The sequence below is a fragment of the Mytilus edulis genome, chromosome 1, assembly GCF_963676685.1.
Source record: "Mytilus edulis chromosome 1, xbMytEdul2.2, whole genome shotgun sequence".
In the NCBI taxonomy this organism is placed as follows: domain Eukaryota; kingdom Metazoa; phylum Mollusca; class Bivalvia; order Mytilida; family Mytilidae; genus Mytilus; species Mytilus edulis.
Genome location: NC_092344.1, coordinates 4162071 through 4190024, shown reverse-complemented (window position 1 = coordinate 4190024; position 27954 = coordinate 4162071). Strand labels below are relative to the sequence as shown.

At 31.5% G+C, this 27954-nt stretch overlaps 2 protein-coding genes across 2 annotated transcripts; one reads left to right on the top strand and one right to left on the bottom strand.

Annotated features, from left to right (window-relative positions):
• Nucleotides 1-558: 558 nt before the first annotated feature.
• On the bottom strand, nt 559-9103 carry LOC139522162 (pre-rRNA-processing protein TSR2 homolog). The gene is made up of 6 exons (XM_071315812.1): nt 8822-9103; nt 5256-5346; nt 4763-4854; nt 3270-3407; nt 2640-2778; nt 559-2255 (listed from the first exon to the last, which is right to left on the bottom strand). Exons 1-6 carry the CDS (start codon nt 8894-8896, stop codon nt 2194-2196), a joined length of 597 nt encoding a protein of 198 aa, XP_071171913.1. The 5' UTR covers nt 8897-9103; the 3' UTR covers nt 559-2193.
• On the top strand, nt 8921-27954 carry LOC139522146 (kelch-like protein 12). The gene is made up of 10 exons (XM_071315811.1): nt 8921-9006; nt 13911-14037; nt 14784-14967; nt 15749-15865; nt 16144-16305; nt 17184-17354; nt 18950-19058; nt 23593-24209; nt 26832-26993; nt 27516-27954. Exons 1-10 carry the CDS (start codon nt 8990-8992, stop codon nt 27653-27655), a joined length of 1806 nt encoding a protein of 601 aa, XP_071171912.1. The 5' UTR covers nt 8921-8989; the 3' UTR covers nt 27656-27954.

Below are 27954 nucleotides of genomic sequence, written 5' to 3'. Positions count from 1 at the left end.
GACACAAAGTAAAGAATATTGATAATAGTGCTGGTAGTTACCAGAACTGAAAGCTAGTTCAAAGCCTCTTTCAACTAACAAGACCATATTCAGTTGACCTAATTGAAACTCAATGAAAGAAGGGATAACACTTAAGGATGTTCTTAGGTGAGGTTAGGTAAAAATTAAGAAATTGATACTATAAGCTAATGAAGCATAAATTAAGGATAAAGATTAGCTAAATATAATGATAGGTCATGGACCTCCTTCTCGAGATATTTGAGATTTAAAATATTGGGAAAAGGCTGACTCGGACTTTAACGTTTTTTTTGCATTGTTATTATTTGGGTCTCAAAACAAAAGAAAGAAAATCAAGAATCATTTAAATTTTTGGTAAATGACTTTTTTATGAGCTATTAAGTCTTATATGAAAAAATAAATGGGTGTTATGGGGCAAAATATTTTACATTGTATTATATGGAAAAACACCAAGGTGTCCGAACATTTGACACAAATTCCAAAACCTCACCTAAGTACATCCTTAAAGTTATCTATAAAAACACAAAGAAGAAAATATAATGGTTTTGTAAAATGGTTTATTTCTTCATGTTGCATTTACTATCTTTCAATAAAACTTATCAACAGTATCAAACATACACATAAACAAACAGTACATTGTACAAAAAGTTCTTAATATTTTCTTCAAGTTAAAGTAGTATACCTAATTCAGAACATCAAAACAAAGCAGTTGATGCCTAAATACTTTCACAATTACTCAAGTTTTCTTTTTTTGTTTGCATTTAAACTGGTTCTAATCAGTTGGATAAATTTTTACTTTAAATAACATGAATGATTTTATGTCAAATGTATTCAGAATAGTATATCCTAGCGTTATCAGTTCTCGATAGTGTAACAAATTTTTGCTCCATAGGGCCAGTTATTCAAATAAATGTGGTCAAAGCTGATTGTGTTAATTTAGTAGATACTTTTATTCATTTCCTATCATCCTCACGATTTTCTCTTGCATAAATCAAGAAAAATAAAAAAATCTGTTGTGCTCAATTTTGACATTGTGTGCAATACATCATCAGTTCTCAATAGGTGTGAAAAGTATGGTATGGTAAGCATGTTTGATATTAATAGAAGATTTAAAATTGAGCAAATAGAAGAAAAGTATCAATTAACTATCATTTGTCTCTAGAAACATATTTTTTTTGGTGAACTTTAGCCTTATCCATCAATTGAGGCATCTTTAACCAATATCCTAGGAGTTATCACTCTAGGACAAAAATATGCATTGAATATTAATCTTCAATATATATATTTTAGATTATTTTAAATTATTGAACCAATTCTTATATGTTATAAGATGTTGTCACAGCTGCTATTAATATTTTACTGTCACAGTAACAATATTTAAGGGCATCACTTTTCCGATAATTGAATTGAATTTAATTTCAAAATTCATAACATATGGCACAAACTGCGTTCCATAGATTTTTTTCAACAGCGACGTCACACCACATCTTACTATTGTGTATTACGTATGTGGACTTGACCTTCTTTTATAGCTAAGTTTTGTTTACATTTGAAAACCTGCTATTTATGAACCGAGGGGATGAAGTTGGGGTTGTTTTTGAAATAAGGAAAAGTAGGTTAAAATTGGAAAATATTATTTTTACTGTTGTAAAATGTCTGAAAACTTGAAATGTTGAAATTAATGCATGCTTAAAGCGAGTTTTTATTCTGTCCTCGAAAAACCGACTATTGAAAACATGTGCGATTTCGTGAACTACTTTTATTTTAACCATGCGCATTGCTATCAAGAACTGATTACTATCGAGAACAGATGACTAAACTATACTTGGTTGTCTTTCATTATAATAATCATTGGAGGAAAAAACCAGGTTTAACACACTTATAATTGGGATAGCTATACACTACTTAGACTGGAAATCACAATGGTCCAATACCATGGTATCTAGAGCATTATTTAAGCACATTTCAATTATATCAATAATAGCCAACGATGATACATGTATCTGTGTATCTCCTAAAATGTATCGATCACACTTTCAGCATCAAATAAATCTGCAGTACATTTACTAAAATACAATCCAACATTTTTCAAATTTAAAGCAGTGAACATTGTCATTTATAAGTACTATACAATCATTTCACATAAATATCAACATAATGTCTATACTAAACAAGTTATTTTCTTTTTCCTCTGTGAACAGTTGTCCATCCATCGTCTTCCATTTCTGATTCATTTGCTGAAATAAATGATGAATTTGTAATCTTAATCTTCTAAACATATTATTAACATATTTTTTTTTGGTTAACTCTATTTTTGTTGTGATTTATAATGTTTATATGGAGTTATTATAGATTTAGTGAATATATTAGAAAGAACTAATGACAATGCACTCATTCTACTCTTTAAGTGTTCTGTTTTTTAATCTTTTTAAATTTAGATGTAGTTGTTTCTACTGATGACGTTTTTACTAATAAATCCTGTTTTACTAGCTTGGCTTTATAATTATTAATAACTTTATTACTGATTAAATTTCCTATTCTATATCAGCTACATATATGTACAGTTAAGCTAAAAATCAACCACTCTATTCTGTAAATATTTTTACAGGATCTTTACTTACATGTTGTTCCATTTGTTATAGATTCTGATGAGGCACCTTCTAACTGTGATGGTTGTGTTGGATTTTGGTGATTTGTTAAGTTCTGGCGGTGTGTTGAGTTTTGGTGATGTGTAGGGCCTGTATCCATATCATCTTCATCCTGTAGAAATAGCTTATTAAAATTCACGTAAAACTATAAATAGATTTACCAATAACATTTAAAATAGAAACTACATTTTAGTGACATTACAACCTTTTATGTTGATGTATAAATATGCTCATCAGTTGTTGTTCCTATGAGTTTTGAACTTGTAGATTTGAAAAGAACTTTTACTATCCTAAATGTTAAAATATAACTGTACTACATGTTACCTAAATGTTAAATTGACTGAGTTATCGGCCTTCTTTTACTTTAGGTGTCCCAACCCATATAGAGCTATTCTAAACTATCCTTAACCCCAAACCTTACCCTAACCCATACCTAAAACTAACACTAGCTCAAACCGTTAACCCTAAAACATAACCTTAAACTAGAACATCCCCTAACCATGACTGAACGCTAACTCTAAAGTATAGGGACCCTTAAAGTAAAAGAAGGCCAAAGAAAAGAAAAAAGAGTAAAAGAAGTTAAGATATTTGAGTTACACATACATTGTCCTCCTCATCATCACTAGGAGCTCTGGCACACTGTTTTAGAGAGGGTTTTTGTAAGTGCTGTAATCTCTGCCGCACAGCAGGTTCATCTCCGTTACTACATAGTCTGTGTACACCACATATCATTGAAGCAATCTGAAAGGTCAAACATTTACCATGTTTACAATCTGAAATGTCAAACATTTACCATGTTTACAATCTGAAATGTCAAACATTTACCATGTTTACAATCTGAAAGGTCAAACATTTACCATGTTTACAATCTGAAAGGTCAAACATTTACCATGTTTACAATCTGAAATGTCAAATATTTACCATGTTTACAATCTGCATGATCTGAAAGGTCAAACATTTACCATGTTTACAATCTGAAAGGTCAAACATTTACCATGTTTACAATCTGAAAGGTCAAACATTTACCATGTTTACAATCTGAAATGTCAAACATTTACCATGTTTACAATCTGAAAGGTCAAACATTTACCATGTTTACAATCTGAAATGTCAAATATTTACCATGTTTACAATCTGCATGATCTGAAAGGTCAAACATTTACCATGTTTACAATCTGAAAGGTCAAACATTTACCATGTTTACAATCTGAAAGGTCAAACATTTACCATGTTTACAATCTGAAAGGTCAAACATTTACCATGTTTACAATCTGAAAGGTCAAACATTTACCATGTTTACAAAGTTAGCTGCTCAGTTCAGTTTTTTGTATCAATTACTTCATAAAAAATATACTTTATCAATCTACCTGGCTGAACATTTTTTTAAATATATCTTACAAACACTATATAGGGGAAATAGTACTTATGCTTAAATGTGTACAGATACACATGAACATTTAGAGCAAGAAAGGCTGGTAGGGAAACCTAATTATATTTTTTAGCCTCATGATTGGAGTCATCAGACAAAGTTCCACATGTCTAAAGTTAATAATTTACAATGCTCAGGAAACAGAAGGGGAGGTATACACTCTGAAAGACATCACTTTTAAAAATGAAAATTGTTTCAATTTGTCACTAAGATACCCACTTCCTGATTGCCAATAGGCAATACTTTGAATTTTTCAATATGCTTAATTTAATTAAGGTAAATTTATTTTTGGTCATACATAAACGGTACATGTTTTCAAACAATTTCTTTTTAAAAGAATGACTTTAAATTTGGTCTGCAGATTATTTTGTTTTAAGGATGTAAACCTCTGCAGATCCAAAATTTCTAGTATTAAACTTTTTTTCTTAACCTAAGTTTTGGGTTTTATATTTATATGACTGTAAAAAAATAATTGGTGAAGAAAAAATCATGAGGTGTGCACTTCCTTTTTTGCTACGGCCCTATGAACATGATGAAAGTACCCAATTTTGATGATTATTTCCAGAACAAGATTTCAACGAGACTGAAGAATACATCCTTAACATACTGATCTATTTGTTACTTTTATTTTAAAAGTATAACTAAGAGAATGTGAGCTTGACTTTACCTCAGGTAAACTACCATCATCTGCTATTGTATCAAATTCTGCATTAAGGATATCGGCTAGAAATTCTTCTACTTCATAAGGATCCAGGTTTTCTATTAAAAGAAACAACTCATTATCAATATATAAACATATTGTAATACATTATCTATATATGAAAGTAAATTAGTTTCCCAAAGAGTACAGAACGTATGGCTGTTATTTAAATGTGAATATTTTGTCAATAAAAACATGTGAATTCCATCATGTCAGTATAAAATACTTGTTATTTAGAAAAATTCTGTCCTCTTGTTTCTAAAATCCAAATACTATCACATCGATGTTTTTATTATTAAACTTATTTTCTGTGGTTTTTTTTCTCTCACTTTTTCACCTCATTGGAAAAGGATAAGTTAAAATTTGTTGAAATTAAAGCGTTAAATTCATGCAAACAATTAAGTGAACATGACTGAACAAATTCAGTAACTCAGCTTCTAAATTAATGTAAATAACATACTATTTTCTTTAAACCACTGATCTATTGCCAATACCATCCATTCAGCTTTTTCTCTGCTCTCACCTCCACCAAACCCATGCTCCACTGCCAACTATATGTGGAAATATAACATGATAAACAAGTGTTGTTTAAACATGTACAGTACATTGAATCAATATTAGTATTACATGTATTAGTTTGAACTGGAATTTGTATCTGTTAGGAAAATCTTAAAATTTAATCTGCAATATAAGCTGATGTCCATATTGCCATGACGTTCATAGGATCTACAATGTGTCAGCCATACCTTGAAAAGATCTAACTGCCATACATATAATTAACATGTAGGACAACATCGTACATACTTTGTCATTGTCCATGGTTTTTTTTTGGACGTAAATTTATTTATTTACATGTAAATGTTTAGGATCACTTGTAAATGTTTTATATTGTTTTTACTTATTTTTTCATCTTTTTATTTGTTATACTCTTTGAATGCACATTATAAATATAACATGTACAATGTATAAATGTGTTTTATGAAATTATCTAATACAATATTGAAATAATTTTCTGACTTGCATTTATAACTCGATGTTTTAAAATATCTTGCAAAAAAAAACCAACTGGAAAATAATACATGTAAGAATGATCATCCAAATGGGAGATCAATTTCTGTCATCTTTAAAATATTTTTTTAAGTTTAGTTTGAAATAAAAACAAAGTATAAATCAGATAATTTTTAAATTAAAGATTGTTAATTGCTTTGATGCACATAAGTATTAACTATGCTGTCATCTAGAAATTGTAAAGGAAACACAAATTGAGATCACTATAAAAACACAGCACCCAATGCAAGCAGATACAAATATACATTGAGTAGTATTGTATGTGTAAAATTAAATTAAATTTTATGTTATAACCACAACTAAAAACTAGAGGCTCTAAAGAGCCCGTGTCGCTCAACTTGGTCTATGGGCGGCATATATATCATAAACGAATAAAAATTTACAAAATTTACAAAATTTAAAGGGTCAACTGACCATTTTGGTCATGTTGACTTATTTGTAGATCTTATTTTGCTGAACATTGTTGCTGTTTACAGTTTACCTCTATCTATAATAGTATTCAAGATAATAACCAAAAACGGCAAAATTTCCTTAAAATTACCAATTCTGGGGCAGCAACCCAACAATGGGTTGTCCAATTCATCTGAAAATTTCAGGGCAGATTGATGTTGACTTGAAGAACAATTTTATTTCATGTCAGATTTGCTCTAAATGCTTTGGTTTCAGAGATATAAGCCAAAAACTGCATTTTACCCCAATGTTCTATTTTTAACCATGGCAGCCATCTTGGTTGGTTGGCCGGGTCAACGGACACATTTGTTAAACTAGATACCCCAATGTTGATTGTGGCCAAGTTTGGTTAAATTTGGCCCAGTAGTTTCAGAGGAGAAGATTTTTGTAAAAGTTAACGACGGACGACGACGGACGCCAAGTGATGAGAAAAGCTCACTTGGCCCGAAGGGCGAGGTGAGCTAAAAATACTACTTAAAATAAGGATGATATGTCCTATGGATGAGGGGGTGGTAGGGTTGACACATCCTATAGACGTCATTGAAATGTGGCTGTCATGTCTTGAAAGTAGGGGCCTGGTTGGCCTCTTGGTCTAAGTAGTTACTACTGTATTGTGTAATCACTAGCCAGTCTAGTTGTGAGTTTGAACCCCGCTCGTGCAGGTTCACTGAACTCCAATCTTAATTGACTAGAATTGTCAGTTTTCCTATCGAAGGTTAGTGGTTTCCTCAGGGCATTCAGGATTCCTCCACCAATTAAACTGTCAGCCAGGAAATAGCCTATATGAGGTGCTTAAAAGTGGAGTTAAAAAACCAAAACAAAATAAATCAATCAATCAATCTTGAAAGCACACGAGGAGCACAGTTGGCTCCCATCAGAAAACCAAATTTTATCTCAAATTCAAATGCAAGAACATTAATATTGGGACGAAGTCCCCTATTACAATAGAAAAATCAATAAAAATCAATAAAAAAATAAAAAATTTCGGGAAATTTTCATTGTACTAGTGAACATGATGAATGAATGAACTCAAAATCATTCAAATTTTTTTGTCGCTTTTTTTTATTCCCGCCTTTGTGCAGAACGCAGAAATCTACTTCCTTCTTCCGGTCTCGTTGTCGTGACACTTTGAATAGTCTAGTAAAATATAGGAACTCAAGGAACACAATACCAATATTTCAATTTTAATAATTCTTTGTCTAAGGTACATGTATGAATTAACGTTATCTGATGCAGTCATAACTGACATAACGTCACAAGTAAAATCCCTAACAACAAAACCAAAATCGGAAACATTACAGTATTTCTTTTCTTCTAACAAATATGTAAGTTACAAAAAAAAAAATTCATATAGACTTCGTCCCCATTTACAGGTAATGCCTGCCTCATATTATTGCAACACAAAAATATGACACTCTTCATCTCTACACCTTTTGGTATATGTCTAACAAGTGTAGATTTATTACTCAAAGAGAACTGAAAATATATCATATATGTATACATGTATCCCATTTGGTCACTTTTGAAATGATCATTTGTCATGATTTAACCTAGAAACGGCATAAATTATAGAACTAGGTTTACCATGGAAAAATAAACAGCTGCGCCATGAGCGCATGATACGCTCGACATCTTGTGTGGAAGTTTAATGCAATAATCATCAATAGTTTCTGAGAAAGTTTTAAGCAATAACCATTTATTGTTTTTGAGACACGGCGGGACATGTGAAACCCCCCCACCCTGTTTTGTTTTTTTACAAAAAACTAAGTATCACTAAAATAAAATTTTTAATCAAACCAAAAAGTATACAGATCTTTAGATTTATATAACAAAGAAGGGTGTACAGTTTCAAGCAATAATCATAAATTGTTTTTGAGATACGGCGCGACATGTAAAAAAAACCATCCCCTTATTTTACAAAACACTCAATAACTTAAAAATGAAATTTTGAATCAAAACCAAAAAATATACAAATCTTTAGATTAATTTAACAAAGAAGTGTGTAAAGTTTTAAGCAATAATCATAAATTGTTTTTGAGATACGGCACAACATGTAAAAAACCCTCCCCCTTTTTTACAAAATACTCAATAACTTAAAAATGAAATTTTGAATCATCACCAAAAAGTATACAGATATTAAGATTAATATAACTAAGAAGTGTGTAAAGTTTGAAACTATAATCAAGAATCGTTTTTGAGAGACGGTGCGACATGTGAAAAAAAACACACCCCTGTTCAGGCTGTTGTAGTTACAAAGTGCCATAACTCAAAAAGTTTAAATCTTATTTTCACCAAAAAGTATACGGATCATTTGACCATTATAAGAAACAACTATATTAAGTTTCATGAAATTTGGATAAGTTGTTCTCAAGTTACAGTGCGACATGTTTACGCCGGACAGACAGCCGGACAGACAGACGGACGGACACCGGACATTTGTATACCATAATACGTCCCGTCAAAATTTTGACGGGCGTATAAAAACCGTACATATTAAGCATTATGTACCTTGAGGACAGTCCAACTGTCCAAAATTTGACTAAGTGAAGTCTGAAACAACGTGGTATTCGCAGAGGTTGCCATTCCTTCTAACTTGGAACCCCTCTAGAGTCTTCAAATAGAAATCCTCCGAAAAATGTCAACATCCGGTTTTCAAATCTGTAGAAAATTGTGAAAATGACTGGAAAAAAGAGGTTTTTACTGTTTTTTTTGTATTGCATGTTCATCAGTTGCTGTATTATGATTATTTGCTTATTTTGCCCACCTCAAATAAATCGAATTAAACAAAAATTTGTTGTAAAAGCGATGGAGCATCTGAATACCTACATAATATCTATCAACAGCAACTGTACACCATGAACCCTTAATTATTACTGAAATGCAAATTTAGTGAATAAAATAAAAAAATCTGTCCCCATCTAATTGCAATGTTTGACTTTTAAATAGTTTTATCTCAAGGTTTCATCATATTGAAAACCTATTTAAAAAGGAAAAATACCCTTATATAAAGAGTTTGATTTTAATCAAGCTATCATTTTTCAATCATAGTGATATTACATATACAAGTAATTTAGTTGTAATTATAATGGAATGTAGGAATGATTTATTGCTTTGTTTTGAGAAAAAACATGTGTGTGTACTAGTAAAGTGAGTAAGTTTTCCTTAATAATTACTGAAGCACTGATTTCAAAGGGAGATAATTTTACAACGAAATAAAAAAGACACTTCTTCGACAAGTTATATTTTTTTATTATCTACTTATTAAGGTGATAATATAAGGAAAGTATAAGAGAAAAGAAATTACTCAAAGAATTTTTCAATTTAAAATACTGTTAAATTTAGTTACCGGTTTGTAGCATACTTTTATTTATATATAATGCATCATGTAGAATTTCCAATAAGCCAATTTACGCTAGTATTGTCTTTCTGTAAAAAGTGCCAAACAGAGAAAAAAAACAAAAACACCAATGTACATTGTATTTATTTCGATGAACACATATCATGCATTTATTTATAAACACAACACATGTTGTCTTATTGCTGTTTTGAACTAAGGGAGCTACCATTTGATTTTTATGGGGGGGCTAGGATGAAATTTGAAAAAAATAGGCAGGACGGGAATTTTGAGTTAAAAAAAAGGCAGGATGAGACACTTTAAAAGAAAAAGTCAGGATGGCAATTTAGCATGTTTAGGTAAAAAAAAGTCAGGATAAACTAAAAAAAAAAAAGGCAGGACCGAATAGAGTGAAAAATAAAAATGCAGGACAGAGATTACAACTAAAAAAATATGCAGGACAAAATTTTTCATCCTATTTAGATGTAATATCACAGAAATTTATTTGCTTATTGTAGTGTACGCGCTCAAGGCACCTTGAATCGGAATTTTATTGACACCACATTTCTTTAATTTGCCCATTATTTCACTATTTATGATATTACACGTAGCTCCAGAATCAACTAAGGCAGCAACCATTTGATTTTCTGGGGGGGGGGGGGGGGGGGGCTATGTTTTTTTTTGGAAAAAAAAGTTTGTTTCCAGTTTTTGGAGAAAAAAACAATTTGTTTTTGATTATGAGAAAAAAAAAATGTTTGTTTCACCCTCAGCTGCCACTATATGTAATGCTAAAATTGAAAGAAAAAAATTGTTTTCGACTTGTTGCGAAAAAAATAGATTGTTTTTCGCCGCAGGCGAAAAAAAAAATTTGTCCAGAAAAAAAAACCATAGCCCCCCCCAGAAAATCAAATGGTTGCTGCCTAAGAATGGAATAACAACATCTCCTATTTTCAAAGTAATCCTTTTTTCGGAGGATCGATCAATCGCGAATACATATTCTTCTGAATCGTCGGAACTTTCTTCTTCCATGTATCTAACTTTTTCCTTCTTGTAAAACGTTCCTTGTTCCTTTGTTGTCTTCTTGCTCTTACATTTCTTTGCAAAGTGTCCCTTCTTGCCACATTTGTGACACGTCTTATCCATGGCAACTGTACATTCTCTAGCTATATGCCCCGTACGGCCACATCGATGGCACTCGATATCTTTTCTTTTAGAGTGATTATTATAGTCATGTCTCTGGTGTCTCGCTGGATTAAAGTCGCGTTTAACTTGAACTCTGTTTATGTGAACTTCCTCAAATTGTGCGGAATGCTGATCTGCTGCTTCACTTGCTCTCGCTATATCTTGTACTTTTTCAAGTGTCAAATCCTTTTCACGCAAAAGTCGGCGTCTTAATTTTGCAGAATAACACATATCAACAACCTGGTCTCGAATGGCATCGTTAAGCATTATTCCAAAATCACAAGTTTTTGCTAAGTTTTTAAGTCTTGTTACGTAATTGTCAATTGACTCGTTTTCGTTCTGCTTACATTTACGAAATGGGTCGTTTTCAAAAAATGTCGAATTTTCAGTACACCCATGCTAACTTTTTTATTTCTAATGGAAATTTCAGTTGTAATGGTTTAAATGAAAGCTTGTCAGATTTGTGATTCAGAACATTAATAATAAACACACCTTACATCTATTTTGATAAGATTAAACTGCATTTACGACCCATTTTGGGGGTATTTGTCTGCGTACAGTGTCAGAAAAACACATTTCAAATGATTTTTTTGCGATTTTCTGATCAGCTTGATATCTGCAAAAGGGACTTTTTAAGATCGTTAAATATTACTTTAACGAAAAATCGTAGCTTTTTTATCATTGTATGTAACATATTATCTACAAACTACATCGAATCTGCGTACAGGAGGTTCATGTCTTTCCTGTTACCGCTACTTAAATCAGCCGTTAAATTATTCTCCCTATGAATATTGAATCAGTCAGTGTTGATCTCAAAAGTACAAAGTAATCTTTACATTTAAAACGCCTCGTTTCTTGAACGACAGTGTAGAGAAAAGAAATTTTAAGACATTTAGTGAAAAAAATATAGCGTACTTTTTTTCATGTCTATGCTGTTACCACCAATTTTTATTAAATACACCAACAGTATACTTGTAAAAAGTGCAATAACGTGTTGGAAACCAAATTCACAATAGAAAAACATAATCACTTCACCAAAGGGAGTAGTTATTTCACAACAGCAATCAAAAACGAAGAAATTTGTCTATCCTGTTATGTCTATCCTGTTACAATGGTTGCCATGGTTACAGTAACAGGATAGACAATTGTAGACAAAAACGTGGTTATTTTTTTTATCTTAACATATAGGTGGAAAACGAATGAAATATTTCGTTGTTTGAAGTCATCGTAAGGTTATAACGTCTTAATCTTCCCAATTAAGCATTCGCAGGTGCAATACTGATATCGGTAACAGGATAGACAAAAAGGTAACAGGATAGACTTTTATATAGTAATATATCAGAAACGTACGTTCCTGTTACCAATGAAATATAGAGAAAAGTAAACTAACTTATGAGGGATTTACTTGATGTTGGGTTTATTTGAAAGGGTGAAAAAATGCCGAACAATATAAATTGCTATCTTAGACTTGCATTACTGGTGGTAATTTTTACAACCTTTGAAAACCAATTTTTAGAGGCATTTTTCAGTACAACCTGGAAAATTGGCAAATAATCTATCATATTACAGAATGAATATATATAGAAGTTTAATATCTTGAAAACCATCTAATTGTCTACGTAAAACAAGCTTAACATTTTATCTAAACCTTTTCTTAATAGCCCAAAATTTCTTTTGAAAATGGTAACAGGATAGACAAAATAATGTACCACCGATCAAAAAATGTTTCAACATATTCTTGTATGACATCATTAAGATTGCATCTTTTAATATGTTGTTTTTAAAGTACTGTTTGTTTTGATTTGCTTATGTAGAGGGTTGTTTGAATAAGTAACTTTTAATATTTTTTTCAATTTCAAAATTCGACATTTTTTTAAAATGACCCAAATACGTGTCTTTCTACCGGCTGATTTTTCTTCGGAAGAAAATATTGGTCGAACTTTGCCACGGCATCTTCAAATGTATCTCCTGTTTCAGTGAATGTCTCAAAAATGTCTTGTGCATCTTGTCCAATTAAATGTAAAAGTAAGGCTAGTTTCTGTGCTCCCTCGGATACACCAGATGCGGTCATATAATATTCGAAACTTTTCTTCCATTTAGTCCATCTTTGCGAAAGTGAAGATTGTTCTCCGTTACAATCAAAAGATTGCACAGTTGGTAAATCCAGTAATTTTGCCATAATAATTTCGTAATCACGTTCACCGAATAAGATATCTAAACAATAATTCCCGGATTCTAAATCCATTTACAAAAATACATTTTCCTCGTCGCCAAATTGTAGTGTACGCGCTCCAGGCCCGTAGCCAGGATTTTCCAAAGGGGGGTTCGTTTGACTCACAAACTCGACTTTAACAGTCACAATTCGAACAGAACATCGACTTTAACAGTGCTTATTAGTTTTCAAGGGGGGGTTCGTCCGAACCCCTCGAACCCCACCTGGCTACGGGTATGCGCTCAAGGCACCTTGGAATAAACATACGACTTTATGGTTACATGGTTTAATATAAACTAACTAGCATCTACAGCAATACACATGATTTTATAACAAGCATTAAATATCATTAAGGAGAAATACATATCGTGGGAATCTAAGATAAAGTCATAACTCATGTCACTGCATCCGGTGATGCATACAGTTATAGTACCGACAGCTGATTAACGTAAACAAACTTGAACTGATAAATATCAACAATGTAAATACTACACTTATTTTCAACATGATTTGTACAGGTTTGAAGAGTTACTTGTGTAACAGAACACATTGATGGTTAGCCAAAACTAGTATTATCTCCCTTTCATATGTTTTTCACCATTTATTACTAAATTTTCACTCATTTTACACATTTTTTGTTTTCCTTTTCGGAACAAACAGCTATACTTTATAGTTTTTCACTGGAAAAGTTCACCTGAAAAAACATGTTATGTCCTATTCAAACCCAGAAAACCAAGTTTAAAGAAGATTTTAGAAAAGGATTAATGTAGTTTTATTATCATGATTACTTAATTGCTTATGGTTTAATACATTATATTAAGACAGCTTTTATAAATTATGTTAACTATCTGTTTATGATTCATTTTCAGAGAAAGTTTGGTTGTAAAAGCTACAGATAATGGAATAAAAATTAACAATAAGAATGTTGGTGGACTTGTTCTGGATGGATTCTACAATCTGTGGAAGGACAAGTTATTGTGTGATGTTAAACTTATGGTATTTTTGTTTGCCTTATATACATTACAAGTTAAAGTTATTGTGTGATGTTAAACTTACATGTATGGTAATTTTTTTTGCCTTATATTCATTGCAAGTTAAAGTTATTGTGTGATGTTAAACTTATGGTAATTTTTTTTGTCTTATATACCGGTACATTACAAGTTTAAGTTATTGAAGATTGGTCATTACACATGTTAGATAATCATGATAATGCATAGATCTTTCATGGTCATACAGTCTGTGACAAACTGTTTTAGGGTTTGTCTGACCGAAAGAGAAATTTGGACTTTTCTACTATATATTCAACCAAAATATTTTAAAATTTCTGTCTGTCCAAATGATTTTTTGTCTGGCTCATTCCATGAGTTTGGAATACACTGGTTATATCCAGATTCATATCTCATAAAATGTAAAGGTAGGAAAATTTTTATATTTGTATATTCATGAAGGTGAGAAATAGACGTTCTTGTACTGAGGAAAGTTAACATCAGGGAAAGTATATAATGTGAGTAGTACGTATAAACCAAAACAAGAAATAGAAGTTCTTGTACTGAGGAAAGTTAACATCAGGGAAAGTATATAATGTGAGTAGTATGTATAAACCAAAACAAGAAATAGAAGTTCTTGTACTGAGGAAAGTTAAAATCAGGGAAAATATATAATGTGAGTAGTACGTATAAACGAAAACATCAAATAAATTCATTGCTATGTGTTACATTTTAAAATTACAATTTTCATTCCAGTGTCATAATGAAGAAATATATGCCCATCGTTCCATGCTGTTGATCTACAGTGACTACTTTAAAGCCATGTTTACTATTGGTTTATCAGAATCATCACAATCCATGCCACATATACAGTTAGATGAAGCCTCACCTGAAGCTTTGAAATCTCTATTACTTTACATGTATACAGGATCTCTGTCTGGTAAGTAGTTACTGTGGATATATTCAATTTCGTTGTTACCAATTTGTGGATTAAGGATAACTTACATGTTTGTGGACATTTAATTTCATGGTTTTCCCAAATTCTGGATACAAGCCTATAGAACATTTGTTATTTGTCAATATTTAATTTCATGGTTCACCTGTACCCACGATATCAAGAAAAATTGGTATTCACTATGATGAGATAACCTTAACTTAATAAATCATGTGTCATCTGGAATTTTCTAATATATCTAAAATCTAAATAGTAACATAGGAGTGTGTTTGTTGAATTCCAATTTTGACCATTATTTCATCATACATGTATTATATAAGAGTTTCATTATGATGCATATACATATATGTGTGAGACATTGGACAATACTTGTCATATAAAACATCACCAGTTACATACCAATTAGGTGAAAAAATAAAGAATTTGTGAAAGTCAACAAAATATTCTACTAAGAAAAGCTATTTTATCAGAATGCAATATACAGATTTTAAGGTGTATACACTCTATAATATTAATTCATGTACAAAATGTATTACATGTATCAGATATATTATTATTTATTTTTATTTTCAAGAGTTATCTCCCCATTATTTGAATTAACATTGTACAAATTGTAAACATTTAAACAGGCATGGAAGTTTTTTAAATTTATTTTTAATATATAGCATTTTAACATTAATTGAAGTAATAAAGTAGCTTCATTTCACTATTTTTTCAGCTCTTGTTTGTTGCTAAGTGCTTATGTGCTTTTCACTTTGTTTTGCAGTAACCAATGACACAGTACAAGATTTGATCGTATTAACAGATTTACTTCAAATGAGAGATGTTAAAGAACAGTGTTTCCTGTACATGGAGAAAAGTTTGGATGTCACCAATTGTTTAGGTTTCTGTTTTATGTGTTTTCTAAAATGAAGTACTTGTGGACATTGTTATTGCACTAAAATTACACATAAATTATTGTCACATGATATCAATAACAGTTTTTAATAAAAAAAATAAAAGGAAGATATTATGCATGCTGATGGTGAAAGCAGAAGAAATATCAGTCATAGAATAAGCGTATATATTTCCTAATATTCTACATTGTATTTGTAATAGGTATGTTGGACTACAAAGCTTCCTAAAATTTAACATTAATAATGATTGTTTTTTTTTTTATAGGTATGTGGGACTTTGCAGAGACATATGGCAGTACAACATTGTTAGTGAAAGCTATTTGCTTAGTGAAAAGAAGATTTCCTGTTATAGTAAAAACTGAAGAATTCTTAAATATTTCATCATCAAGGCTTGGAAAAATTCTCAAGTTTGAAGACTTATCATTAGGTATAATTATAATGAATAAGAATCATACCTAGAAGTGATTAAAACAATCAATATGTTTGCAGGAAGTCACATTACAAAGGAGTAGGTTCAGTAAGACCCCTTTTTGGCCCCAAAATATAGCAGTTTTACAAAATTGTTAAAATGTAAACCTTTAGTTATTTATTGGACAGTAGAATGCTTCTGCTACATAAATATGGGCTGTTTTTGACAATACAATGCACATATATCCGGTACTAGCACCATTAAGTCATGCTAAATTACTGAAATCCTCATTATTCTAGCATTTTAGTTAAATTTTAGACGGTTTTCGTGTAAAACGAAAGTGGCTGCATTCGTGTTCATCCTTAATATTGAAATGTAAGTTGTATTTTATGATAATACATAACATATATATAAAGATTGAGGATGAACACGGATGCGGCCACTTTCATTTTTTCCAAAAACCATCTGAAAAGTGACATTTTTTTTAGCTTTAATTGGATCGTTTTTAATGACTAAATCTGTTAAAATCTTTCGCCTAAACTAATTAATTCAAAGACCCTTAAGTGTTTAAAAAGTGGTCAAAATCTTTCGTCAGATGAACCTGAAATTTGAGGCAAAAATTGGTCCTTACCGGACCTACTCCTTTGTGTACAAGCCTCAAAAACGAACAACCATTAGACATCCAGTAAATAATAAATTTTAATTTGGAGCATATCCATCATGAAGCATGTTTGAAAGATCAATGCAAATTTTTAATACAAAAATATAGAAGTGCCTTCTAACCCTCCATCCTTATCATTCATTTATTTCTGAAACAGCTTTTTAAAATACTTATTTTTAGTTATGTTGACTATAAATTTTCTTAGTTTAATTGATTCATATTTGTCTTCCTATAGGTAACAATGGAGAAGATGATGTGTTTAAGGGTGTAGTCAGGTGGTTAGAACATGATGTGACAGAAAGAATAGACTGTTTCAAAGATATGTTGAAGTTGGTCAAACTGATTCATGTCTCCTCACAAGTTATCAATGAACTAAAACAAATGATGTTTATGCAAGAAAATCTGGGTAAGTTAATATGGCTAGTTCACATTCACTTGTCATGTACAGTTTATTTTGTTATATCCCTAATGATTGATCAACTTGTGAATTATCTCCCTTATGTTAACTTAGGCCAGTTAGAGGGTTATTTCTCTTATCCTTGATAAGTTTTAGTGTTATTTCTCTCTCATTGATCAGTTATCGTGATACAAATGTATCTCCCTTATGTTAGACCAGTTAGAGGGTTATTTCTCTAATCATTGATCAGTTAGGGTGATTTATCCTGTATGTTAGACAAGTTAGATACTCAATTAATCAGTTTCCTGTTAGAATATTGGTGTCTTCATTATATAAAGTATATCTTCTTGAGAACATTGTTGGAAAAATTAAGATGACATCACTGATTTAGGATATCATATATATCTAGTAAATACAATTCATTTAATTTCGAATGCTTGTGCTGAATAGTAATTTAAAATGCCTCCAAAAATATGTGGGCTATAGCCGCTATACCTAGGCTTACACTATAAACTAAACATATCACAATTTGTAAAAAGTTAACATTAAATTATATTGATTAATTATGGTGTGTAATTTCTTTTCTCAGATACTTATGCAGAGGTTTTTTTGTCTGTTGAACAACAAACCACAAAATGTAAATTACAAATTTTTGTGTTTCCGTGTTGTAGATATATTCCTGAGCGAGTACTGTATCATTTGGTAAGATCAATGAGTACTCCATTAGTTATTGTTTATCGAAATTCACAACACTAGTTATCTCCCTTATGATAGATAAGTTTGAGTAGTATCTTCTTTATAATTGATCAATTTGAGTGTTCTCTTGCTTATTATTGACAGTTTATATGTTATTTCCATAAGCATTGATCTATTTGAGTGTTCTCTATCTTATCATTGACAGTTTATATGTTATTTCCATAAGCATTGATCAATTTGAGTGTTATCTCACTTAGGTTAGACCAGTTTTTGTGTTATTTCCCTTATGGTATGATCAATCAGTTTGAGTGTTATCTCCCATATTATTTTTCAGATTGAGTGTTATCTCCCTTACAATTGATCTGTTTGAGTGTTATCTCCCATATTATTTTTCAGATTGAGTGTTATCTCCCTTATCATTGATCAGTTTAAGTGTTATCCCCCTTATGATAAACAAGTTTGATTGTTATCTCCCTTGTGATTCATCAAGTTGAGTAACATTTGTACTTTGATTTGATTGATTGATTTTTGGTGTTTTAACGCCACTTTTAAGCACTGCATTTAGGATATTTCATTGCAGCCAGTTTTAATTGGTGGAGGAAGCAAGAGTGCCTGGAGAAAACCATGACCTTCGATAGGAAAAACATTTGTACTTTGAAAACAATAATTATTTAAGACAAAGCTTCTCCCTATTAAACTGCATATCAGGTCAAAGTTAGCTAGATCTGAATGCACTAATTAATTATCACATGAGAGATCTAGGCTCATTTGAACTGCTACATTGATATATTTGTTGAAAGTGTTTTCAGTGTTGAATTTTGATTTTAAAGTGCTAAATAAATGAAAATAAGTGTACATTTAAGAGAACCATATATGTAGTAAAGAGTAACATTATGATGATTTTTCAGATATAATGACATCAATTAATTTCCGAAGAAGTACTGATAAGGACTGTCCACCACGTCACCCAATACAATGTATTTATGTTGTTGGGGGTTACCTTCAATCTAGAACAGGGTAAGGAAACTTAGACATAAACTAGCTCTTACCTTAAAAAGTGAATTTAGTTGTGCCATTAAATGCTTACAGAGATATAAATAAAAGAAGCTTTAGGATATACTCAATGAAATAGCAACCAAACGACAAGAAAAACCAAAACACAGTAATCAGATGTCTATACAATAAACGACTTAGCCAAGCTGTTAGTCATAGTCAGTAAAATTGCAAATAGATAAAAAATTATCAAGAATATGTAAATATTTGATGCTAAATTACTAGCAACAATCAATTAAAGATAATCCATAAACACCATGTTCTACAAATATCAGAATTGACAACCACTGACAAAGCTCCTGACCACATGAGTTTGTGACAAAGGACAAAGTGAAACAATTTTAAGATCTTATCCTCTCCATATAAACTTAATCAGTTTAGTAACAAAATTTACATAAAAAAAATCAAAATAGGATAATGCCTATACTTTAAGCAAAAGATGCAGTGAAAGAGATAACAAAAGATACAGTGAAAGAGATAACAAAAGATACAGTGAAAGAGATAACAAAAGATACAGTGAAAAAGATAACAAAAACCACATCTAAGCCAAATTATTATATTGTATAAAGCAAAAAGTACTTACCCCACTGTAACTTATCCAAAATGGGAACTTATAAAACAACAACAGGCAAAAATAACAAGGGGAAAACGTGAAGAAGGCTTTATGTAACCTCATCTTAAACTGAAGTTTTGGCATTTCACCCTATTCAGTCTCAATGCATTAGAGATTCCAGGAAAACATGTAGAAGGCTTTATGTAACCTCATCTTAAACTGAAGTTTTGGCATTTCACCCTATTCAGTCTCAATGCATTAGAGATTCCAGGAAAACATGTAGAAGGCTTTATGTAACCTCATCTTAAACTGAAGTTTTGGCATTTCTCCCTATTCAGTCTCAATGCATTAGAGATTCCAGGAAAACATGTAGAAGGCTTTATGTACTGTGAAAGTACTTTTATTCGTGGGGTACCAATTTTCGTGGTTTTCGTGGATGACTTTATCCACGAATTTAAGTTTCCAACGAAATAAAACAACCATTGTCCAAATCAAGACATGGAAAGATCCCCGTCGGTAGGTTTGACTACTGATATAATCTTGAAAATATATTGAATAACGCCAAATCTGAGAATACTTTAATAGCAGTCACAGAACTACAACCACATGCAGGATTATACTCATTTAATCTTTAATAGCCTAAACTGTACAACTTTTGATTTTTTAATTCTCATAAAAAATATTTTTGATCGATGAAAGTCAGATTTCTGGTATTGATATGCTAGTATGATAAAGTATTCATTTCATATCCTCATAGTGCTCGTACATATGGGAAATAATAAATTCATACTGGGCTTGATTTTGATAAGAATTATTTCAAAATTTAAGATACGTTTATATCATTTTTTATGTTACTATTTTCTTTAGGTGACATGTTTATGGCCTAATTTACACCTTTGATGATCACTTTATCATGGGTTCATTAGTGTTATCACTTCAATTTACAGGGGTCAATGCTTACTTTGCAATTTCCACCATTCAAAACATTTGTAACCTTCGTTTCTAAAGGCTTTAATTTTTAATTTAAAAAAAATAAAATAAAATCCACGAATTAAAAAACCCACGAACATGTAAATATTGCTCAATCCACGAAAATTGATACCCACGAATTAAAGTACTTTCACAGTAACCTCATCTTAAACTGAAGTTTTGGCATTTCTTCCTATTCAGTCTCAATGCATTAGAGATTCCAGGAAAACATGTAGAAGGCTTTATGTAACCTCATCTTAAACTGAAGTTTTGGCATTTCTCCCTATTCAGTCTCAATGCATTAGAGATTCCAGGAAAACATGTAGAAGGCTTTATGTAACCTCATCTTAAACTGAAGTTTTGACATTTCTCCTTATTCAGTCTCAATGCATTAGAGATTCCAGGAAAACATGTAGAAGGCTTTATGTAACCTCATCTTAAACTGAAGTTTTGGCATTTCTCCCTATTCAGTCTCAATGCATTAGAGATTCCAGGAAAACATGTAGAAGGCTTTATGTAACCTCATCTTAAACTGAAGTTTTGGCATTTCTCCCTATTCAGTCTCAATGCATTAGAGATTCCAGGAAAACATGTAGAAGGCTTTATGTAACCTCATCTTAAACTGAAGTTTTGGCATTTCTCCCTATTCAGTCTCAATGCATTAGAGATTCCAGGAAAACATGTAGAAGGCTTTATGTAACCTCATCTTAAACTGAACTTTTGGCATTTCTCCCTATTCAGTCTCAATGCATTAGAGATTCCAGGAAAACATGTAGAAGGCTTTATGTAACCTCATCTTAAACTGAAGTTTTGGCATTTCTCCCTATTCAGTCTCAATGCATTAGAGATTCCAGGAAAACATGTAGAAGGCTTTATGTAACCTCATCTTAAACTGAACTTTTGGCATTTCTCCCTATTCAGTCTCAATGCATTAGAGATTCCAGGAAAACATGTAGAAGGCTTTATGTAACCTCATCTTAAACTGAACTTTTGGTATTTCTCCCTATTCAGTCTCAATGCATTAGAGATTCCAGGAAAACATGTAGAAGGCTTTATGTAACCTCATCTTAAACTGAAGTTTTGGCATTTCTCCCTATTCAGTCTCAATGCATTAGAGATTCCAGGAAAACATGTAGAAGGCTTTATGTAACCTCATCTTAAACTGAAGTTTTGGCATTTCTCCCTATTCAGTCTCAATGCATTAGAGATTCCAGTGGAACTTAAGTAATACAAGGACTGATATTGTGTCAATATGAAAGTCTGCAAACTGTATAAGACCACTTCCATGGTGTATACAGAACTTTTTACAAGAGGTGGTCTGCTGTTGTCTTTTTGATAACCATGGAAGAGTCAGTAAAGCATAGGTAAGGCATATGTTCAGGTTGGAGGTCTGTCTTGGATGTGATATGACCACACACATGTGGATCTTCTGTAGTTAAAAGTAAAATCACAAAAATACTGAACTCTGAGGAAATTCAAAACTGAAAGTCTCTAATGAAATGGAAAAATCAAATGATAAAACACATCAAACGAATGGACAACAACTGTCATATTCCTGACTTGGTACAGGCATTTACAAAAGTAGAAAATGGTGGATTGAAGCTGGTTTTATAGCGAATGAGATAGGGAGATTTTAACAGTTGTTCATTATTGAAACTTGTGTTCCATGTTTTTAATCATTAGAACCTTCTAATAATCCTTAATGTTATATATTTTGAAAATTGTCCTGGTATTTTATTTTTATATGGCTGCAAAAAAAATATTTTCCGTTCATATATTGGTATCAAGTCATCGTTGTTGTCGTCAAAAGACATTTGGTTTTTGCACAATAACTTTAGTATAAGTGATTGATATTGGGAGTTTTGGTCCCAACAGTTTAGGAGTTAGGGGCCAAAAAAGGGCCCAAATAAGCATTTTTCCTGGTTTTTACATAATAACTTTAGTATAGGTTAATAAAAATCTATGAAATTTAAACACAGGGTTTATGACCACAAAAGGAAGGTTGGGATTGATTTTGGGAGTTTTGGTCCCAACAGTTTAGGAGTTAGGGGCCAAAAAAGGGCCCAAATAAGCATTTTTCTTGGTTTTCACATAATAACTTTAGTATAAGTAAATAAAAATCTATGAAATTTAAACAAAAGGTTTATGACCACAAAAAGAACGTTGGGATTGATTTTGGGAGTTTTGGTTTCTACAGTTTAGGAATAAGGGGCCAAAAGGGTCCAAATTAAACTTTGTTTGATTTCATCAAAAATTGAATTATTTAGGTTTTTTGATATGCCGAATCTAACAGTGTATATTTAGATTTTTAATTTTGGGTCCCGTCAAATTGGTCTAGATTAAGGTCCAATGGGTCCAAAATTAAACTTCGTATGATTTTAACAAAAATTGAATTCTTGGGTTTCTCTGATATGCTGAATCTGAACATGTACTTAGATTTTTGATTATGGGCCCAGTTTTCAAGTTGGTCCAAATTGTGTCCAAAATTAAACTTTGTTTGATTTCAACAAAAATTGAATATATGGGGTTCTTTGATATGCTGAATCTAACCATGTATTTAGATTTTGGATATTGGACCATAGTCCAAATAATTATGACATCTGGCAAGGCTATTTAAAAAAAAAAAAAATTCCTACGAAGCCGTCCCAGAAAAAAAAAGCCTTGCCAGACGTCATAATTATTTGGACTTATTGGACCATAAAAGGTAAATGTCCAATTTAAAATTTTGAAAGTCATAGACCACCTTCATTCTGTGTCAGAAACCTATGCTGTGTCAACTATTTGATCACAATCTAAATTCAGAGCTGTATCAAGCTTGAATGTTGTGTCCATACTTGCCCCAACTGTCAGGGTTGGACCTCTGCAATCGTATCAAGCTGCACCTGCAGAGCATTTTATTGCTTATTTTTTCCTTGACTACAGAATTGTAATTGAGAAAGCAAATTGAACCAATTATATATTTAATATTACTTTCAGTCCAATGTGTCCTAGATTAAAAACTGTAGAAAGATATAACTTCAAAGACAATGTATGGAAACAATCAGAGACTTTACCAGTGTTAGCATCAGGTGTACAAGTTTTTAATATTCATGGGAAATTGTTTACCACTTCATTTGAAATGAGCCATGGAGATAGTCTCATGCCATATGTATCTTCTACCCCAGGTTTCTATGAATATGACAATATACAAAACATATGGAAAGATGCAAATTATTGTTTTGCTCCAAGTGCTGCTAAAGTTATACATGACTGTTTACAAAAGAGTGGATCTCTAGCAGTTTGTCCAAGGACCAATAAAATTTATATTATGTCAGAAACAGATATTTACTGTATTGATAGCACAGTTAATGATGGAGAGGTCAGCTTCAGTGAAGCAGAACAGTTACCAAGTCTTCAAGAGTTGGAGTCCTACTCAAATCATGCGACTGTACTACACAAAGATGATTTATATGTGTTAGGAGGGGACAGACGAATATCAGCATCAGAAATATTTCCTGTGGCTTCTGTTTTTATGTTTGATTGCTCTGAAAACAAATGGATAACAAAAACTAGTATGCAAGAACCAAGAGCTAGATTTTCAGCCGTAGTCATGGGTCAGTGGATAATAGTTATCTTATGTTAGAAAAAATCATTTTTGATATTGTCTGTTTCAGAAGGGGAAAAAAGGGTGTGTCTTTTATTGTGTAAAAATGAATATGAAGTGTATAGACTATATTTTTTGCCAAATTAAGGAGAAAGATTGGTAATTGTCCCTTTTGGTCCTATATATATATAAAGCTCTGTATTTCAGAATGGAAATGTTTATTCCCCACTATAAAAATTTGAACTAATGATTGACAGTTCCTGACATTCTTAAATATATGTACACAAGATTTTCTAGTAATCATTAAATCCTGTGAAACATTTTTTTCACTTTCTAGTAAAAACCTTGTATTTTTACTGCTCTTTAATTTTTGTTGAGCCTGCTTCTTTTGTTGCAGACATTTTCGACATAGGGATAGTGATCTGGCAGTGGCGGCATTAGCTTACTTCTTAAAAGCTTTATATTTTAGAAGATGGAAGACCTGGATGCTTCAATCTTTTTATATGGATGCCTTATGTGACGAAGTTTCTGTCAGTCACATGTCCAATGTCCTTGTCCTCATTTTGATGGTTCAGTGACTACTTAAAAAAAGTTAAATATTTTGTAATGGTTATTTCTCTCTTATTTTAAATAATAGGATAACTATATTTGTATCTGTATGTGCATACCTTACAAGGTCTTCATGCCTGTTAGGCAGTTTTCACTTGACCTCAACCTTACATGGATCAGTGGACAAGGTTAAGTTTTGATGGTCAAGTCCATATCTCAGATACGATAAGCAATATGTCAAGTATATTCGGTGTATGGAAGGACTGTAAGGTGTACATGTCCAACTGACAGGTGTCATCTTACCTTGACCTCATTTTCGTGGTTCAGTGGTTATAGTTAAGTTTTTGAGTTTCGGTCTTTTTTTCTTATACTGTTTGCAATAGGTCAACTATATTGTGTTGTATGGAAGAATTGTTAGCTGTACATGCCTGCCTGGCATGGTTCAACTGACCTTGACCTCATTTTCCTGGTTCATTGGTCAATGTTTAGTTTACTCTGTTAATGTTACGTTTGTAGGACTCTAAAGTGTGATGGTGTACGCTAAAGTACGATGGTGTCTCACGCTAAAGTACGATGGTTGTTTGTTTCCTAAATTGCGATGGTATAGCACACTAAAGTGTGATGGAACAAAAGAGAAAGGTTCAACAGCACTAATTTTAAAAACAAGTCTTTTGTGCAAAATCTAGTTTGCTATGATATAACATATAATGTGATAGGCTTTTACTTTACCGGTAGTCAGTTTCAAATACAAAATTTGGTCATTGTCAGAATAGATAAAATTTATTTGTACATGCTTTAATTCAAATGCGAGAGAATAGGGTTGTTGTTCGAGCTTTCCTCTTTTTCGTAGCGAGTATTTAAACATGTATTTTACTACAATGTACCCACTGATATTTTAATGGACAATTTATGATTTACGCTAGAAAACGTGTACATTAATTTTACCGACGTTTATACTTTCAATAAAATGGACAATATTTTAACGTAAACTTAATTTAACATTAATATGCATCTTTTCGCTTCCATTTTTTTTTTATTTCATCTTCCAGCAAGTTAATTTTTGGTTTGTATAAACGACTGTTAATGTCATAATCTAAGTACGTTTAGTACGTCTATACTTTCGCGGACCATCGCACTTTAGCGTATGAAGGCATCTTACTTTAGCGTACACCATCGCACTTTAGCGTATCCATCGTACTTTAGTGTCCCCATCGCACTTTAGAGTCCTACACGTTTATGTGACAGTTAATTGTAATAAAGCTTTTATATTTAGAACTATCAACATAATGATTATTTAAGAAGGCAAGACATTTCAGTGGGTGCACTCTTGTTGTTTTAAGTATATAAAACTATTAAAAGTTAACTTCAATTGATATCAAGTACAATACTATCAGACAAAGATTATAAGATCATCTTAAGTGCAGATTTATATAAACTTTATGCAGTTTTTGGTATAGTATAATATCAGTTAATAGACCATAAAACCTTAATGACCAAACTTTAATTTTTCAGATAAGCTAATTTGAATCAATAAACATGCTCAGCATTCTTCTTTTTTTCTCCCAAAGGAATAAAGTTAATATAAATTTGATTTCCCAATTTATTTGAAAGCACTTTATATAGTTTAGTATTGGATTACAGTAATAACAAAAACTTTTAATCCAAAGTTTTATGTTTAAAATGACAAAATGTGAGAACGAGGTATTCTGTTAATTCTAATCTCAACCCGTTTAAAAAGGAAATGTTGATATTTTGAAAATTACAATAATTGTATGTGCACTCTATAGCAGGAAGAAATTAACAATTGTTTCTAATCCAATAAATACACTGTAATTGCTGAGCAGACTATTTGTAAAACAAGAATGTGTCCCCAGTACATGAATGCCCCATTCGCACTATCATTTTCTATGTTCAGTTGACCGTGACATTGGGGTAAAAACTCTAATTTGGCATTAAAATTAGAAAGATCATATCATAGGGAACATGTGTACTAAGTTTGAAGTCGATTTTAAAAAATGTTTTGAAAAACTTTTTATTTTAAATATTGAGAAGTATAACATTACAGTATCCTTTTTGTCTTCAGATGATTATATCTATGCAGTTGGTGGATTTAATTCAAGACGTTTACGGTCAGTTGAGAGATATGACCCAGTGACAGACACATGGAGATATATTGAGAGTATGAATAAAGAAAGATCACATTTCAAATGTCTTGTTCACCTTTACAAAATTTATGCAATGGGTGGTGAGTTGAAAATGTTTAATACAAAATTATTTTTTCTGATTTATATATTTTTGTGTTACGTTGTCATTTCAACTGTTATTCAAGTGTTTTTTCTGAACTAAATGTTTATTGTATTTTCTTCGGTCTACTTTGAAATTATTGAAATTGTAATTGAATGTTTTGAAAGTCTTAACACTATCACCTCTCAGTTGCTATGAAGAAGAATTTAAGAGCCAAACAGGTAACTTCAGCTTACCTTCTCCTTTTTGGATTTCTAGAAATTTCATTTAGCATTAGGTCTAGAGGACAACATTCTTTTGGAAAATGAATTTGGCGCATTAAATTTTCTTTTTTAAGTTTGCAAGTTTTCACTTTCCACACATGCCAGATATCAGTGATTGGTCAAATCGTACAGTTTTGCCTAACCAATTACTCGGATAATTGTTCGACATATTATTCAGTAAACCTGTAGTTTAAGTTGATGTTTGAAGGCTTTTTTTTAATTTTTATAGTTAACCATTGACACCACTACTTTCTTTACAGGTAAATCCTATTCCAGATATGAAGGAGGAGCAAGAAAAGTGTTGAGTAGCTGTGAAGTTTATGATCCTGAAACAGACATGTGGACATATACAGCACCAATGAACCAGGCCAGATGTCTTTTTGGGGCTGAATTGTTTTGATATACTATTTGTACTTAAAATTTTTACTATTATTGTATAATAGCTTTAATACAATAAGGAGAGATAAACAATTGTCAAGAAATGATGCATACCGGTAACAGTTTAATGCATTTCTTTACCTGGACCTGAAATAAGTTCAGCACTTTATTCTTCAAGTTATGGTGTTTTTATGACATTATAAGATACTATTATTATTTTTTTATCATTGTCTCAAAAAAGTTGTGAAAGACATGAATATTTATGTGTTTTTTCCAATTTTATTGTTGAAAACAACTTAAATGTATAAAACTAAAAAAGTA